Source organism: Panicum virgatum, chromosome 9N (assembly GCF_016808335.1).
Source record: "Panicum virgatum strain AP13 chromosome 9N, P.virgatum_v5, whole genome shotgun sequence".
NCBI classification, from domain to species: domain Eukaryota; kingdom Viridiplantae; phylum Streptophyta; class Magnoliopsida; order Poales; family Poaceae; genus Panicum; species Panicum virgatum.
The window spans coordinates 48,898,464-48,912,957 of NC_053153.1; the positions used below are offsets into that span (position 1 = coordinate 48,898,464).

General features: G+C 45.0%; 1 protein-coding gene and 1 pseudogene across 1 annotated transcript; one reads left to right on the top strand and one right to left on the bottom strand.

Annotated features, from left to right (window-relative positions):
* Positions 1–385: 385 nt before the first annotated feature.
* Positions 386–5,493, top strand: LOC120689073 (annotated as a pseudogene).
* Positions 5,494–8,951: 3,458 nt separating this feature from the next.
* LOC120689074 lies at positions 8,952–11,262 on the bottom strand. The gene is made up of 4 exons (XM_039971415.1): positions 10,938–11,262; positions 10,502–10,563; positions 9,760–10,260; positions 8,952–9,660 (listed from the first exon to the last, which is right to left on the bottom strand). The coding sequence occupies exons 1-4, from the start codon at positions 11,260–11,262 to the stop codon at positions 9,109–9,111; spliced, it is 1,440 nt and encodes a 479-aa protein (XP_039827349.1). The 3' UTR covers positions 8,952–9,108.
* Between the last annotated feature and the right edge of the window lie 3,232 nt (positions 11,263–14,494).

Consider the following 14,494-nt stretch of genomic DNA (forward strand, 5'->3'; position numbering starts at 1 on the left):
TCCAACGGGCGCACGTGCCGCCAGTCCCGCCCGCCTCGGCGCGCCGCCGGTCCCGCCCGCCTCCGCGCGCCGCCGGCTGCCCGCCTCCCGCTCGCCTCCGCGCGCGCTGCGCCTCGCTCCCTCCGCCCCCCGCCGCACCTCGTTCCCTCCGTCCGCTGCCAACCGCCTCGTGAGGGCAAGGGCATCCACAGACGAGAGGAGCCGTGCGGAGGCACCTTTCTCTGGCTCCCGCTCTACCGAAGAGCTCCAGAGAGCGTGATTTGGGGGGCTCCGGTGCCGGAGCCGGTGCATGAGCACCCGTTTGGCAGGGCTCCGGCTAGAGCCCGTGTTAGAGCCGGAGCCGGGGCTCTGCGAAACAGGGCCTGAGCCACACAGGCACACAGCCATGAAGGTGGTTGGTGCGGATTAACTATCCTGATGATGCTGGCATCCCTCCTCTATTTATTAGTTTCTTCCGCCAACGGACAGTCAGCATTAATTCATTATTAATTAATTACTTTTTATCTTTTTTATTTGGCCTACTTGGACTTGCCTCAGCCTTCACCTTCTCGAGTTATTGTGGGGGTTTTTAATTTTGGTAGAAAAAAAATTGAACCTCATAAAACCAATATATCGGGAATATCGTGATTTTTTATTTTTTATTTTTCATTTTTTTTACTTTTTTATTTTTTTAGTGAAATAAATATTTAAAAATCAATTCTAGTCGGTAAAAGTAAAATCGGACCCTACCGATAAAACCGAAATATCATGTATATCGCGAAATTTCGGCCGATATTGTGAACCCTCCACGACCATTCATCAGATCGTACGTTTGGAGTATGGGGAGTGTCATGTTGTTTGCCTATTGCTAAGGATAGCTGGTTCCATGACTTCCCCATTTTGTTTTTCTTTCCTTGCTGCAATAGTTTGTTTCATCCTCGCGTGGGCTGGAGTGTTACATTTTACTGCTTGCTCCGAACTCTATGCGTGTCATCTTTCTACCGAGGAGGATGGGTGGTGAGTAACGTCCGGGGCAACTATACATGGAACACGACTATCGATAATACATGGTCCAGTCCACATCACCTTTTTTTCCTTCCAATGTCTTCAGCGACTCCCACCCACTGGTTGTACAATTCAGCGACTTCCTGCAATCGAGAACCATTTTGAGCTTCGGAGGTGGTATTGTGTGTCTGATGATTTTGATGTTCGTAACATTGCAAACACAATATGCATGAACACAGAGAAGGATCGTGAAAAAGCTTTGCAGGATCTCCAGAAAGAAATAAGTGGAAAGCGGTATCTCATTGTGTTGGATGATGTATGGAATCGAGATGCTGATAAGTGGGGTAAACTGAAGACATGCCTTAAGCAGGGTGGCACAGGCAGTGCAGTACTGACAACAACTCGTGATGCTGAAGTAGCTCGAATAATGACCATGGGTGTAGCTGAAGCCTATAGTCTTGAGATGCTGGGTGAGAAGTATATGAAGGAAATAATCTAGAGTCGAGCATTCAGATTGCAGACGCCAAGCAGTGACGAGCTGGATGGCATTGTTGACAAGATTGTGCACAGATGTGCTGGTTCTCCTTTGGCTGCCAAAGCCTTTGGTTCTATGTTGAGTACCAGACCTACTGTGAATGAATGGATGGATATACTAGCCAAAAGTAACATTTGTAATGACAGAACTGGAATTTTGCCTGTTCTCAAACTCAGCTATGATGATCTGCCGCCACATATGAAGCAGTGCTTTGCCTTCTGTGCTATATTTCCCAAAGACTATGAGATTGATGTTGAGCACTTGATCCATTTATGGATGGCACTTGACTTCGTACCATTAGAGGAAGAAGACCATCCTGAAACAGCAGCAGAAGAAATTTTTAGGCAGCTTACATGGAGATCTTTCTTTCAAGAGGTTAAAGAAAGTCCACCAGCAATGTATCAAAAATGGGGTGGCATGCTTTTTAACAGAACCACATGCAAGATACATGATCTCATGCACGACATTGCTCTTTCTGTTATGGGGAATGATTGTCTGACCGTAACGGATAGAACCAATGACAAGAAGTCTATATCAGATCCAACTCGTCACATCTTCTTGTCATGCCGTGTTGGAACACAGTTGGATGGTTTTATGAAGAAACAACTTTCAACGCTCCAGACACTGTTTTGTACCGATGTTGACTTTTTATCACATCTATTGGAGTACAATTCCGTACGAGCACTACACCTCCCACGAAATACAAGGCATCAAGTCAAATCAAGGCACCTACAATCTCAACACCTGAGGTATCTTAATCTCTCAGGTAATGATGTGATCACAGAACTTCTTGGAGAAATTAGCATGCTGTATAATTTACAAACATTGGACGTTTCTTTTTGCTATCGGCTTCGTCAACTACCAAAGCAAATGAAGTACATGACATGTCTCCGACACCTCTATACGCATGGATGCACATCACTCACGCACATGCCTCCAGATGTTGGACAGCTCACATCACTACAGACCCTAACATACTTCGTGGTGGGGACAGCCTTCAGTTGCAGTACTGTTGCAGAATTGCAGAATTTAAATCTTGGTGGACAGTTAGTGTTACACGGCCTACAAAATGTAGATGAAGCACACGCAAAAGCAGCCAGCCTTGGGAAAAAAAATAAACTCACACACTTATCTCTCAAGTGGAACAGTGATGTCAATGAGGTACAAGATTGCCATATGAAGGTGCTAGACGCTCTGAAACCTCATGGTGGGTTGGAGATGCTAATGGTAGATTCATACAAAGGTAGCAGTTTACCATCATGGATGATAGATCTTAGTCTGTTGCAGAACTTGACTGAGCTCCATCTAATTGACTGTTCAGCGTGTGAAATATTTCCTCAATTCTGTCATCTGAAAGCCCTTCAAGTTCTTTATTTGGAAAAGCTAGACAAACTCTGCAGCCTATGTAGCGATTTGACATCCATCTCTTTTCCAGCATTAAAGGAACTCAATAAGTTACATGATTTAAAGTGCTTGGAAAGATGGGTGGCGACCGAAGGAAAAAGAAGAAGTAACCTTTCCTATACTTGAGAACGCTGATATTAAGAACTGTCCAAAATTGACTAGTCTACCTGAGGCGCCAAAGCTCAAGGTTCTAAATGTCATTGAAGGCAAGGCACAGTTATCCATAGAAATAGTTAAAGCTAAATATACGTGTTTATTGTCCAATCTAAACCTGTCTATTGGAGATAGAGAAGCAACACTTCAGCTAGATCCTGAGAATCATGAATCGTCTCTGACAAAACTGAGTTAGATGGCTGTAACTTTTTCTTCCTCTCGAGTCCATCAGAGCCAGCAATCGGGTTTTGGAAATCTTTTGGAAAACTCGTTGATTTGGAAATAAAAAATTGCAGTGGACTTATCTACTGGCCGGAGGAAGTGTTCCAAAGCTTGGTATCCCTGAAGAAGTTGGAGATTGAGTCGTGTGATAAGCTAATAGGGCCCGCACCGATGAATGGTGAACCAAAGCCAACGGCGGATCAGGTCCTGCCACATCTAAACAGTATATTGATCCGTAACTATGACAGCTTGGTAGAGCTGTTTAGCCTTCCCCCATCCCTCAGATATATTTCTATTTTTGACTGCAATAAACTTGAGCACATATGGGGGAAGGAGGATCAGTTTGGCACATCATCCAGTGTGGTAAAGCAATCGTCAGCACAAGCAAATCATCCTCCACCGAACCTAGAGTATCTATATCTATATATATTTATGTGCGGTAACTTTGCAGCACTTCCAAACCGGCCGCTGTCCCTCAAGGCGTTGTATATTTTTGAGTGTCCGGAGCTCTGTTCCGTGTCAGGGCAGCTGGGTGCACTCGAGAGGTTATTCATTAATGGCTGCAGTAAGCTGCGGTCTCTGGATTCCTTGGGAGACCTGCCATCACTGGAATCCATCGCAATTGTGAGGTGCAAACGACTTGCATCCTTACCTGGTGGTCATGGAAGCTACTCAGCTCTTCGGGAAGCCACGGTGAAATACTGCCCATCCATAGATATGAAGCCACTTTACAAACTCAACCAACAGCGGCTTGACAGGCTTCAACTCAGAGACTTATCACATGCTCATTCAAGCAATCCGCGAGAAGGTATCATTCAATTTCATTTTCTTCTTCTCCATCAATTTTTTCTAGTTGCTCTTCGTGCTACAAATACACGTATACACTTGTTCACTTCCATTTTTTGGGAAAAGTCCGAATTACACCCTCCAACTATCGCAGAAGTCCGATTTTCAACCTTCAACTACAAAACCAGATATCATAGGCCATCCAAATGTTCAAACCGGACAAGTTTTGCCCTTGAGGTGGTTTCTAAGATGGTTTTGTATTTTTTTTAAAAAAAATAAAAACCCTAATTAAATTTTAAAAAATCAAATCTAATTCATTTTAAATCAAAAAAATATGAAACTAGTACCAAATTTTTTCTAAAAATGTAACCTATCTACTATTGCTATATTTGAAACTTAGTTATTTAGAATTAATGGGCATAACTACAAGCAACCAAATATTATAAAAATAAAAAAATTTATCTAAATAATTGAAAAATATCATGCCAATAGATAGGTTACATTTTTAGGAAACTTTTGATACCCCTTTCATATTTTTTTGATCTAAAATGAATTACTTATGAATTTTTTAGTTTAAATTTGAATATTTTTAATTCCCACAAAATTGAAAACCACCTAAGGGTCCAAATTTGTCCGGTTTCAATAGTTGGGTAGTCACTGTTATTCGGTTTTGTAGTTGAAGGTTGAAAATCAGACTTTTGCGATAGTTCGAGAGTGTAATTCGGACTTTTCCCCCATTTTTTTGCACACAAATCTTTTGGGGGGGGGGGACCTGGTTATTCATTTGTCAATGGTCATCTTTTTAATGTGCGTTTATGTTCTTTTTGTTACTTCTAAGTTTATTTACGGACTGGTAGGTAGTTACGACGTACGCCCGTACGTTCTAGCACCTCTATTCTTCTATGCGCTTGACAAGTTTACTGACGGTAAATATCAAGCGGGTATTCTTCATGTAACCCAATATTGTAAGACTGTGCTGTTGTCTGCTTTTATCACGGATGCACTTAAATTTGCAAAGACAAACTCTTACACCATTTTCCATCTCCAGGGGCTAAGCTGAGGGAACCAAAATCCTGGAAATATGCTATCCCTGGATGTCGAGGTTGGGCAATCCGGCATCACAATAACCTCTGAATGGAGAACTGGTTATAGTCCTCCTAATTGCAGAATTTGGCCGATGCATGCAGCTCCGAGACCTGCCTGCTGGGGCATGAATAATCTTTCTGCTGTAGTACTTGGGTGATCGCTGGTATTTCACTGAATATGCTGTGGAGTACCGCAAAAGCAGCATGGAGAGTAAAGTTTAATTCTCCGTTGTCATACGACTTTGAGCTCGGTTCATAGGCAAGTTTAATTTGAGCACCAACTCGAGCACAATTGTTTTGTACGCAAGCTAGACTCTGCCATGAGTTTTTTATCTGTATGTTATAATAAAAGTTCGTGATTACTTGTGTACCACTAAAAAATTCACTCACACCTGTATATCATTACACGAACTTTCTTTTACCTCCACACCAACTTTTATCTCCACTCCATTGCATCCACGTACTGTTTGAATATAATGGTTTGACAGCCCTGACAAGTGGGATCCACCTTGACAATTGTCTATCTTGCCCCTCGTCCCATCCACGCTATCCCCGGTCCCCTCCCGCGAGCCCCTCTGGCCCCGTCCCGTGCTCTCCTCTGCCCCGAACACGCAACCGCCGGCACCCGCGCTGCTGCCGCCCAGCTCCGGCCCCTCCGTCGCCAGGCGGCAGGCGAGGCGCCGCGGGGCCAGGGCCGCCACCTCCCTCGCTAGGGTCCCCACGGCGAGGCGCCGTCCGTCTAGGACTGCTGCGTCCAGGGGCCGTCGCGCCGAGGAATTGCGGCAATGGCTGCCCGCCCTTTGTTCGCAGCATGGGCGCAGCGGCAGCACCCATCACCGCCGGCGCCGGTCACGGCAGCGGCGACCTCCATGATGCGGTTGACGCTGTTTCCATATCCCTCGCCTCAGACCACAGGAGCACAAATCGAATCAGGCGCCGTCCGTCTAGGACCGCTGCGTCCAGGGGCCGTCGCGCCGAGGAATTGCGGCAATGGCTGCCCGCCCTTTGTTCGCAGCATGGGCGCAGCGGCAGCACCCATCACCGCCGGCGCCGGTCACGGCAGCGGCGACCTCCATGATGCGGTTGACGCTGTTTCCATATCCCTCGCCTCAGACCACAGGAGCACAAATCGAATCCTATCACACACAATAGATGCATAAATTGAAGCTTTGTTGCCCAAATTGTGGCACTAATCGAAGCCTATTAGCAAAAATCAAATCAAAATCGGAAGCCTTCCTGCACAAATTGAAGCTAGCAAAGAAGAAGGGTAAAAGACATGGCCGCCGTTCCTGGAGGCAGAGCCCGGCGGCAGGCAATGGTCGTTGATGCGGGATGCGGCAGGTTAAGTCATGTGGCAATAGCTGGAATCGCGAGCTTGTAGATGCAACTGCGGCCGCTGCTTCTTGCAGGTTCGGGCTCATAAATTCATGCGGTCCTTGCTGACTGCAGGCACGCACGCCGGTGCCTTCTTGAAGGCGTCATCAAAAGCCTCTCTTCCTTGCGCCATTGCCACTGGTGACGTCCGTTGCTCCACCGTCGTCTTCCACAAGTGTCTGCTGTTGTTGGTGGTGTCTCTGCTCCTTCGACGCTCTTTTTATTATTAAAGATCCGAGCATCACCATTACCGGCCCTCTTTTTCACTGCGCCGATGGAAATCCCATTGATGGAAGGAAAGCAAAGTTGACTAAATATTTTGGCTTCGGTTTGACACGGAATATTCTATTTACAGATGGTTTTTATTTTTTAAATTAGGATTGTATTTGCCGTGATCGGTTAGAATTTTGTTAGCATGAGATATAATATGAGTCTCGGTCATTGTAAAAGATTGATACACATCCACCAAATAAAATTTTACTCTACTTGCAATTCACTTTTTCTTCGGTGGCCTCGCTGTCTTTTTTTCTTTCGCGAGTTCTTTCAAGCTGATCAAGGACGCCTCACATTCGAGCGACTTGATTTACTGGTAAGTTTTCGTTTACCGAGTAAATCTGAGCTTTAGCTTCTGGGCGTATCGCTGTGGCTTCGTTCAGATCTATTCAAAAGTTATCGAATTTATCTAAGTTTTGATCTCGGGCGCATCGCTGTTTTCTCGTTTTTAATACATGTTTATCTTACCCGATCTATTGTCGTTTTCTGTATCGGCAGAGCCTTGCCGATACGGCGCGTGAGAGTGATTTGGAAATCCAGCTGATACGCTCTCGTATTTGACGGTTTGCTGTTTCCTTGTCAATTTACATGTCAAATTGACTGGCATGCCTTAGTTTGAATCAAGTGCAGTCCGAGCTTGGCGTACGGGGCTCTCGGGCTTTGGTGTGTGATCGTTTCGCGTCAACAGATCCAAAGTAGAATCAGACTATTAATCTAAATGCTAGACCTCTGTGTATGCTGCTACTTATGGAAGGGTGTAAAACTATTGCTACTCAATGCGCTGCAAGGAGACTTTGTTGTTTCTATAGTTTCAATATTCAGCCTGTTCGGCTGAACTTAGGGCGTGTTTGATATCAGGGCTGTGCAAGGCCTGGCCAGCGAGCCAGCCCAGGCTAGCCACGGCCCGGCCTGCGGTGCACAAGTGCACTTGTTTGATTTGTATGTAGCATTTGGGACAGGTTATTATTTTTCTGTGTTTGATTCACAGCCAGCAGCCTGACCCAACCCCAACTACCATCAACTACCAAAACGAGATGGTGTTTGATTCCAACTAATCCAGCATGGCCCATGGATTCACAACTCAACATATTTCAACAGCAACACATGAAAATAGCAAAGTTCATATGATCAGGTCTGAAATAATGGCCTCAGGTAATTACCCAACATCATCGGCCATTTCAAAATAACAACATTGAGTTGGAGTTAGAGTTGACCAGCACCAGTTTTCATCATCACACAGTTATCATCAACCGAACATAATTAACAGAAGGAGCACCAGCAGACAAAAGCAGCCAACACAGAAAAGTAGTAAGGACATTAGATGTTGTGATATGAGATTATGAGAAAGGTAGTAAGGACAGTAATGATTTTCCTCAGATTCAATTTGCCTTTTCATTTAGTCTATTAACTTGGAGCATAAGGGACCTAAAAAGGTAGGCAATCTGTACAGTCATGAAGGCCATGAGAGCGTGACCAACATCCAGCCCAGCAATCAAACACGCCCCAAGTATTCATATGCCCAGATCCTGACAAGTTACTTGGGCATGAATGTTATTCACGGTTCGATGACAGTCATGAAAAATAGTTTCATCATATGCCCAGTACCTCACAAGTTAAAGACCATAAATGTAAACCTTTCCTCACCATGACATTGGTATCATCATAGGCATTAAACAGGAGAAGCACACAAATCAGAGGGAGAAACAAGGCCTCAGCTGCTGGCATAATCTATAAAACAGCAAAACTAATCATCATGGGTGCAAAAAATAATCAGGTGGCATGAGATTCAGAAAAAAAGTCACAAGACATCAAATGCTTTTGGAATGCAACAAAGCCTGGCAGGAGTATGAACTCAGCTTGATTACAGCCACCACTAGGCTCAGTTTCATTCCAAGAGACAAGAAGAAGCAAAGCCACCTTATTGATATGGAAAACAAGCAAATGCACCTCAGATTAGTGTACAATGCATCATAGGCCAAATACAAAGCAACATATTATGAAGTAATGAAACAGGTATGGATCATAATAGCATACAACTTCATATCAGTGCAACAGCAAGCCAACAGAGGCTGCATTTGAATACAACAAGTTGAAATATAAGTACACTATCCTTAGTTAGCCACCCTCCTGCTAATTAAACCCAAAAGAATAGGTGCTGGTCAGCCATCTACCATGCACAGTTTCTAGCCAAAATGGAACCCAAAAGAGAAGAGAGTGGGGGAGGGAGGTGGAGGAACTATACTTCTCAACAGTCAACCCCCTCTAAGTGCTGTCTGCACAACATGGACAGAACTACAAATAGTAGTTCTTGGCCAGGTAGGTCCTCAGCCATATGGCCCTATGGGGGGTGGACATGTTGACAAAACCAGTTGCAACAGCCTTGTTCTCAAGGAGATGGGTGTAGGCAACAATCAAGGCCTCAGTGGAGAAGTCAGACATCTCCATCTCCATGACAGCAAGGTAGAGGTCTGGATCGACATGTGCAGCACCTGTTTTCAGCATAGCATTGGCAACATTGTTGACAGCATCTGTCATGTTGGTCATCATAAGCATCTCTTCCTCACTAAAGTTGGCCCTCTTCCTCTTAGCCCCTACAATGTTGTCCTTGCTGCCCTCCCCAAACACAGGTGTTGTGGCCTTGCTGCCCTCCCCAAACTCAGAAGTACCACAAGAGAAGTCCTGCCCCTCAAGCTTAGCAGCCACACTGTCTGCATTGTTCACCCCCAATGGTTCATTGGACCCTAAGGCAAACCTACCAGTTGCCAAAGTGCTACCAAAGAGGGCCTCCATCTCTTTGTAGAACCTGATGGGGGTGTTGAGGTATTCAGCATCCTTAGGGTGGTCCTGTAGTGAGTCCACAAAGTGAAGAAGATACAAGACAATTAAGAAGAGAGGCCAGAGTTAAGAAGAGAATTGTACAGGCTGTCATACATTACTTAGTACCTTGCAATGACCAAGGTAGTGGTCCTGCTCAAGCATTATGGCATGGACATCATCATCAAATGTTGCCCCACTAAGGTCCTTCAACTTGGCTACCTTAGCCCACTTTTGTTTCCACTTTCTCAGATGATTGTACACCTGAGTTGGACTAACAGCCACCCCACTGTAGTCCCTAAGAGCCTTAGCTACAGCATTGACATCCTTATCTTTGTATGTCTTGTCAGTCCTAGACCCCTCAGACACAATCTGGGCCATCCTCATTAGGACAAAACCAGAAGTGTTGTTATTCCACCTCATGGGTCCTTGCTGTCCTACAGCAACTGCAGGCTCACCATTAGGTGGTCCCCCATACAGGTCAACCAAAGCAGGTTGTGCTGGCTGACCAAGTGCCGCTGCACCTTGCATCAAGGTAGCAGCAGGCACAAACGCAGCATCGACATCACCATTACTAGCAGCCATCCTACCATTGTAAAAGGTACAGAAGCAATGAAGCACAAATAACCACTGTAAAAGGTACAGAAGCAATGAAGCAGAAATAACCAAATTGCAACATGGTCTCAGACATAGCATTGTAAGACTACATCAACAATCCACCACACATTAGTTTCATATCCAGGGTCTACCAAATTATTTTACACATCCATGACATACAAGTAAATCAAGTCCTAGATGTCCCCCTAGCAGCCCACATAGCATTGCAAATCTCATCCCTAAAAGTCACCATGGTAGGTGAGTCTAGAGGCACCTCTCCCTCATCATCCTCAGGCAGGTCACCATGAAAACCTTCCTCTACTGGTACAATCTCATCTAGGCCAAACCCAATGATCCAATTGTGCAGAATGCAGCAAGCCAGTACAAGCTTAACTTGACTCTTGTACTTGTGGAAAGATTTGTTGTCAATAATTCTGAACCGACCCTTAAGTTCACCAAAGGCCCTCTCAACTGATACCCTGAGAGAGGAGTGCCTAAGATTGAATAGCTCTTTTGCAGTGATGGGGTGGTTTCTATTCCCAAACTCACTCAAGTGGTATCTGACCCCCCTAAATGGAGGCAAGAAGCCAGGTCTGCATGCATATCCACCATCTACTAGGTAAAAATGACCTAAAATGTGTGGAGAAGCAGTGTCAACATGTGTACTAGGTTGCAATGGGCATAAGTAAATCTCTAGCTAATGCAGTTACCTGTAGGGACAGTGAAGCCATCATTTCTCTCAATGGCATCAGCCAGGATTAGTGCATCATGGGCTGAGCCCTCCCAGCCAGCAAGAACATATGTAAACTTTAGGTCAAAGCTCACTGCAGCCATCACATTCTGTGTTGGATGCTTGTAATTGTACATCAATTGCAGTGTGCTCTGCCTATGCCTCTCAGCATGAGTCCTAGGGCCATAAGGGATTGCCTCTTCTCCCCTAATCCTTCTAAGCCTATTTACTACAAAGGTCACCATCACAACAACCATCCCAGCTGCTTGCCTAGCCATCAAAGCATGTTGTGCATTTGCATCCATCTACATTCATTCACAAATGTATAAGTAATTTAGGTAGACCCTGGCTGGCCTCTGCATGGTAGTGGAAGCATTCAAAAAAAGGCACGGCCCGCATAAAAAATGCCTCCCTATGCCACATAAGCTATTCATCATCTACCATTCATCTCCCAGTACCAACAAAACATGAACATCGACAAGAATAATAACACTATGAAACAAATCAACGAAGTACCAACAATAAGAACAAGTAACCATGGACGACAATAGGTAGGATTGACCATGAGTATAGTAAACATCAACAAAAAGTACAGAGATCCGAGGCAAACATTAAAAGTAGACCAAGAAGGTTGGGGGAAAAACCGATTTCACCTCGGGTGAGTCGGATGGGTGCAGATGCTGCTCAAATCGGAAGGTGGTGGGGAGGAAGGAGCAGATCTGGACGACGAAGCACAAGAGACGCAAGATCCATGAACAGAAACACCGCCTCGCCGGAGAAGAAGAAGGAAGAAGCCCGCCTCACCGGAGCCCGCCAACAGAGGGAGCCGCGCCACCTGGACGCAGATCCACACCGGGAGAACGGAGACGAACACCGCGGATTTCGGCAACGGAGCTCACCTCGACGACAGTACCTCAATGGGAGTGGAGTGTGGAGAGGAGGAGAAGAGCAGAGAGAGGGAGAAGGGGGGTTAATATAGGCCATGGATTTCGGCGGGGAAGGGAGCGCGCGGAAGTTTCCCTCTTCCCGCGCGAGCCCGCCAGAGCCGCGCGCAGCCGCCAAGAATCGCTAGCGCGAGCGCCGCAAGAGCATGGCCGAGGAGAAACGGAAACCTAGAGCGTATGGCCAGAGACAGGAGAGAGAAGGGATTTTGCACGCCGCAGGCCAGGCTCCCAATCCGGGCCAAGTAAATCAAACACCCGCTCTGCACGTCACGGGCTCGGCCTCCCCCTTTTGGCCCATATCAAACACGCCCTTAGTCGCTGGCTGGCTGGGCTGGGCAGTTGATGGAAATGACTGTAGCAGCTGAATATTTACTGTTATTGCTGGAGCGTGGTTCGAGAGGGCAGGAGTCAAGGCCACAGCGTGGTACTGTTACTGCTGGTGCCGAAGCCTGGGCTGCGGCTGGCTGATCAGCCCAGCCAGCCCAACCAATCTTGATCATCCGAACAGGGTGATTATTTTTCTATATTTCTTCTGTCGTTGCTAGTTGGCCACAGTATGGTACTGTTACTGTTGGTGCCGAATGCTTGGGCTGCGGCTGGCTGATCAGCCCAGCCAGCCCAGCCAATCTTGATCATCCGAACGGGGCGATTTTTTTCTACTTTTTCTTCTGTCGTTGTTAGTTTCATTTTCTGCCCCCTACTTTCTCCTCTATCCATTCTTACAAATCTTTTTAGTCTTAATTTATCTTTCTATCTATTTTCCTTTTCTTCTTATTTATTTACTTATTTTTCTTCTATTCCTAAGTAGATGCTTCCTCTATTTTATAACACATATCATTCTTCTTTGTTTCCTGTATCTACACAGATTCATAATTGGCTCCTTAGAAAAGAAGGGTGCCTCACATATTCTTTATTTTTTTCATTGTCTTTCAAGTTTTCTTTTTCATTATTTTCCTTCCACTTTTTACTTCCATTTTTGTTATTTTCCTCCTTTTTGACATATTTTTTCTTCTTTATTCTTGTTCCTCCTTTTGTTTTCGGTTATTTTACGTTGACTTCGTCCGCCAATAAGAATAAATTGTTTGCTTTGTAGGTGAAATTGTTCTGTGATGTTAACTCACTTGTTCGCATTGTAATTAAATTGTTCTAAGATGTTGATTTATTTGTTTGTGATATTTATTTTTTATATCTATCCTATACAGTCAAATGTTCGCTATGTATAATGTTTTAATCGTTGTACATTATTATATATTTATTATATTTATTTTTTATTCATAAAAATAATTATTTTTTCAGTATCCAAAATTAATTATTTAATTCTGAAGATCTTGTCATAGAAAGATAATGGTACAGTTCAAATTTATGCTAAAAAATATAATGGTGCAATCTGAATTTAATTTGGATGCACGGTTTAATAGTTATTTTTTTAGTTTTGAATTTACATGCATATAGCTTATGTCATCTTCGTTGTCTTCTTTTATATGCATGCGTAGAATCTCTCTCCTATTTAGCAGACAACATGCATGCACCAAATTTTTATTCGTGATGTTCAGCAGTGTACTATTATTTGTTCGTCAAGTTTAATATTTTGTTTACAAAGGGATATGCATTTATTCGCGGTAGTCCATACGTTTGCGCTTTATTAGAAAAATGTGTAAAAATTAAAATTCTCCAAATATAGTCAAGTGTGGCCTTGTTTTGAAGATCTTGACACAAGAAACACTGCAATAGGAATTTAGTTTGGATATTTCCTCTGAGATTATGGATTTTTTTTCGCTTAAAAATGTGTGCATGTGGATGATATCATTATTTTTATCTTATCTGCATGTATGCACATATCTTTCCCCTATCCGTGCGCAAACAGACATATTTGTTGGGCTGAAATACAGCCCACCAAGCATAGAGTTGTTTCTTCAGGTGATGGTGTGATGTCGTATCGTCTCAAGTGACATACAACCGCGCCCAGTGAATAGTGACTGTGCCAATGACATCAGAAGTATCAAATAAAGGCGATGGCTGAGAGCTTCCGGGAGGTAGAATTCGTCCAGAAAAAGGAGAATTGAATGTTGTCGCTCATTGCCAAGAAAAAAAGCAAGTTGTATGATACCAGAGGCCAGCATGTGTGGCTCCTCAATCCGCACCATCCTATTCCTATGACGTTTGTAAAACTTTATGTATCTCGAGCTAATATAAGAGGGCTTCGCTCGAGGGTATCTATTCCTCGTTGCGTGTGATTGGAATCGATCCAATCACAGCAACAAGCGCTCCCGCCTCCCCTAGCTCTGGCGGCACTGCCCTCCACCACCGTCGATGCTAACCAAGCTCGCCGCCGCGATACCTATCCACCACTGTCGCCTTCTTCTCGCCTCCTTCGCTGGCCACTACCGTCCACCGGATGTCTGGCCCCAGCCTGCCGGCAGCGCTCCCATGCCGCCTCGCCTTCTGCCGGGCCGCCCCTGCCACCGACCCTCTCCTCTAGGGCCGCCGGCCATGGCAACCCCGGAACCCTAAAGGCTCTGCCACCTCGACCACCATCCCGTCCGCCGCTCTGCCCACCTACCACCCCTCCCCGGCTACCCTCTTCCCGTCCCCT

What these genes read in the sequence shown, in the direction of transcription:
- LOC120689074 (XM_039971415.1), bottom strand. Translation starts at nt 11,262, where the DNA reads ATGGATGCAAATGCACAACATGCTTTGATGGCTAGGCAAGCAGCTGGG. An exon ending in TGGCTTCACTGTCCCTACAG is followed by an intron (nt 10,564 to 10,937) that starts GTAACTGCATTA and finishes GGTTTGGCCTAG; the next exon opens with ATGAGATTGTACCAGTAGAG. An exon ending in CTGAGGATGATGAGGGAGAG is followed by an intron (nt 10,261 to 10,501) that starts GTGCCTCTAGAC and finishes TACCTTTTACAG; the next exon opens with TGGTTATTTGTGCTTCATTG.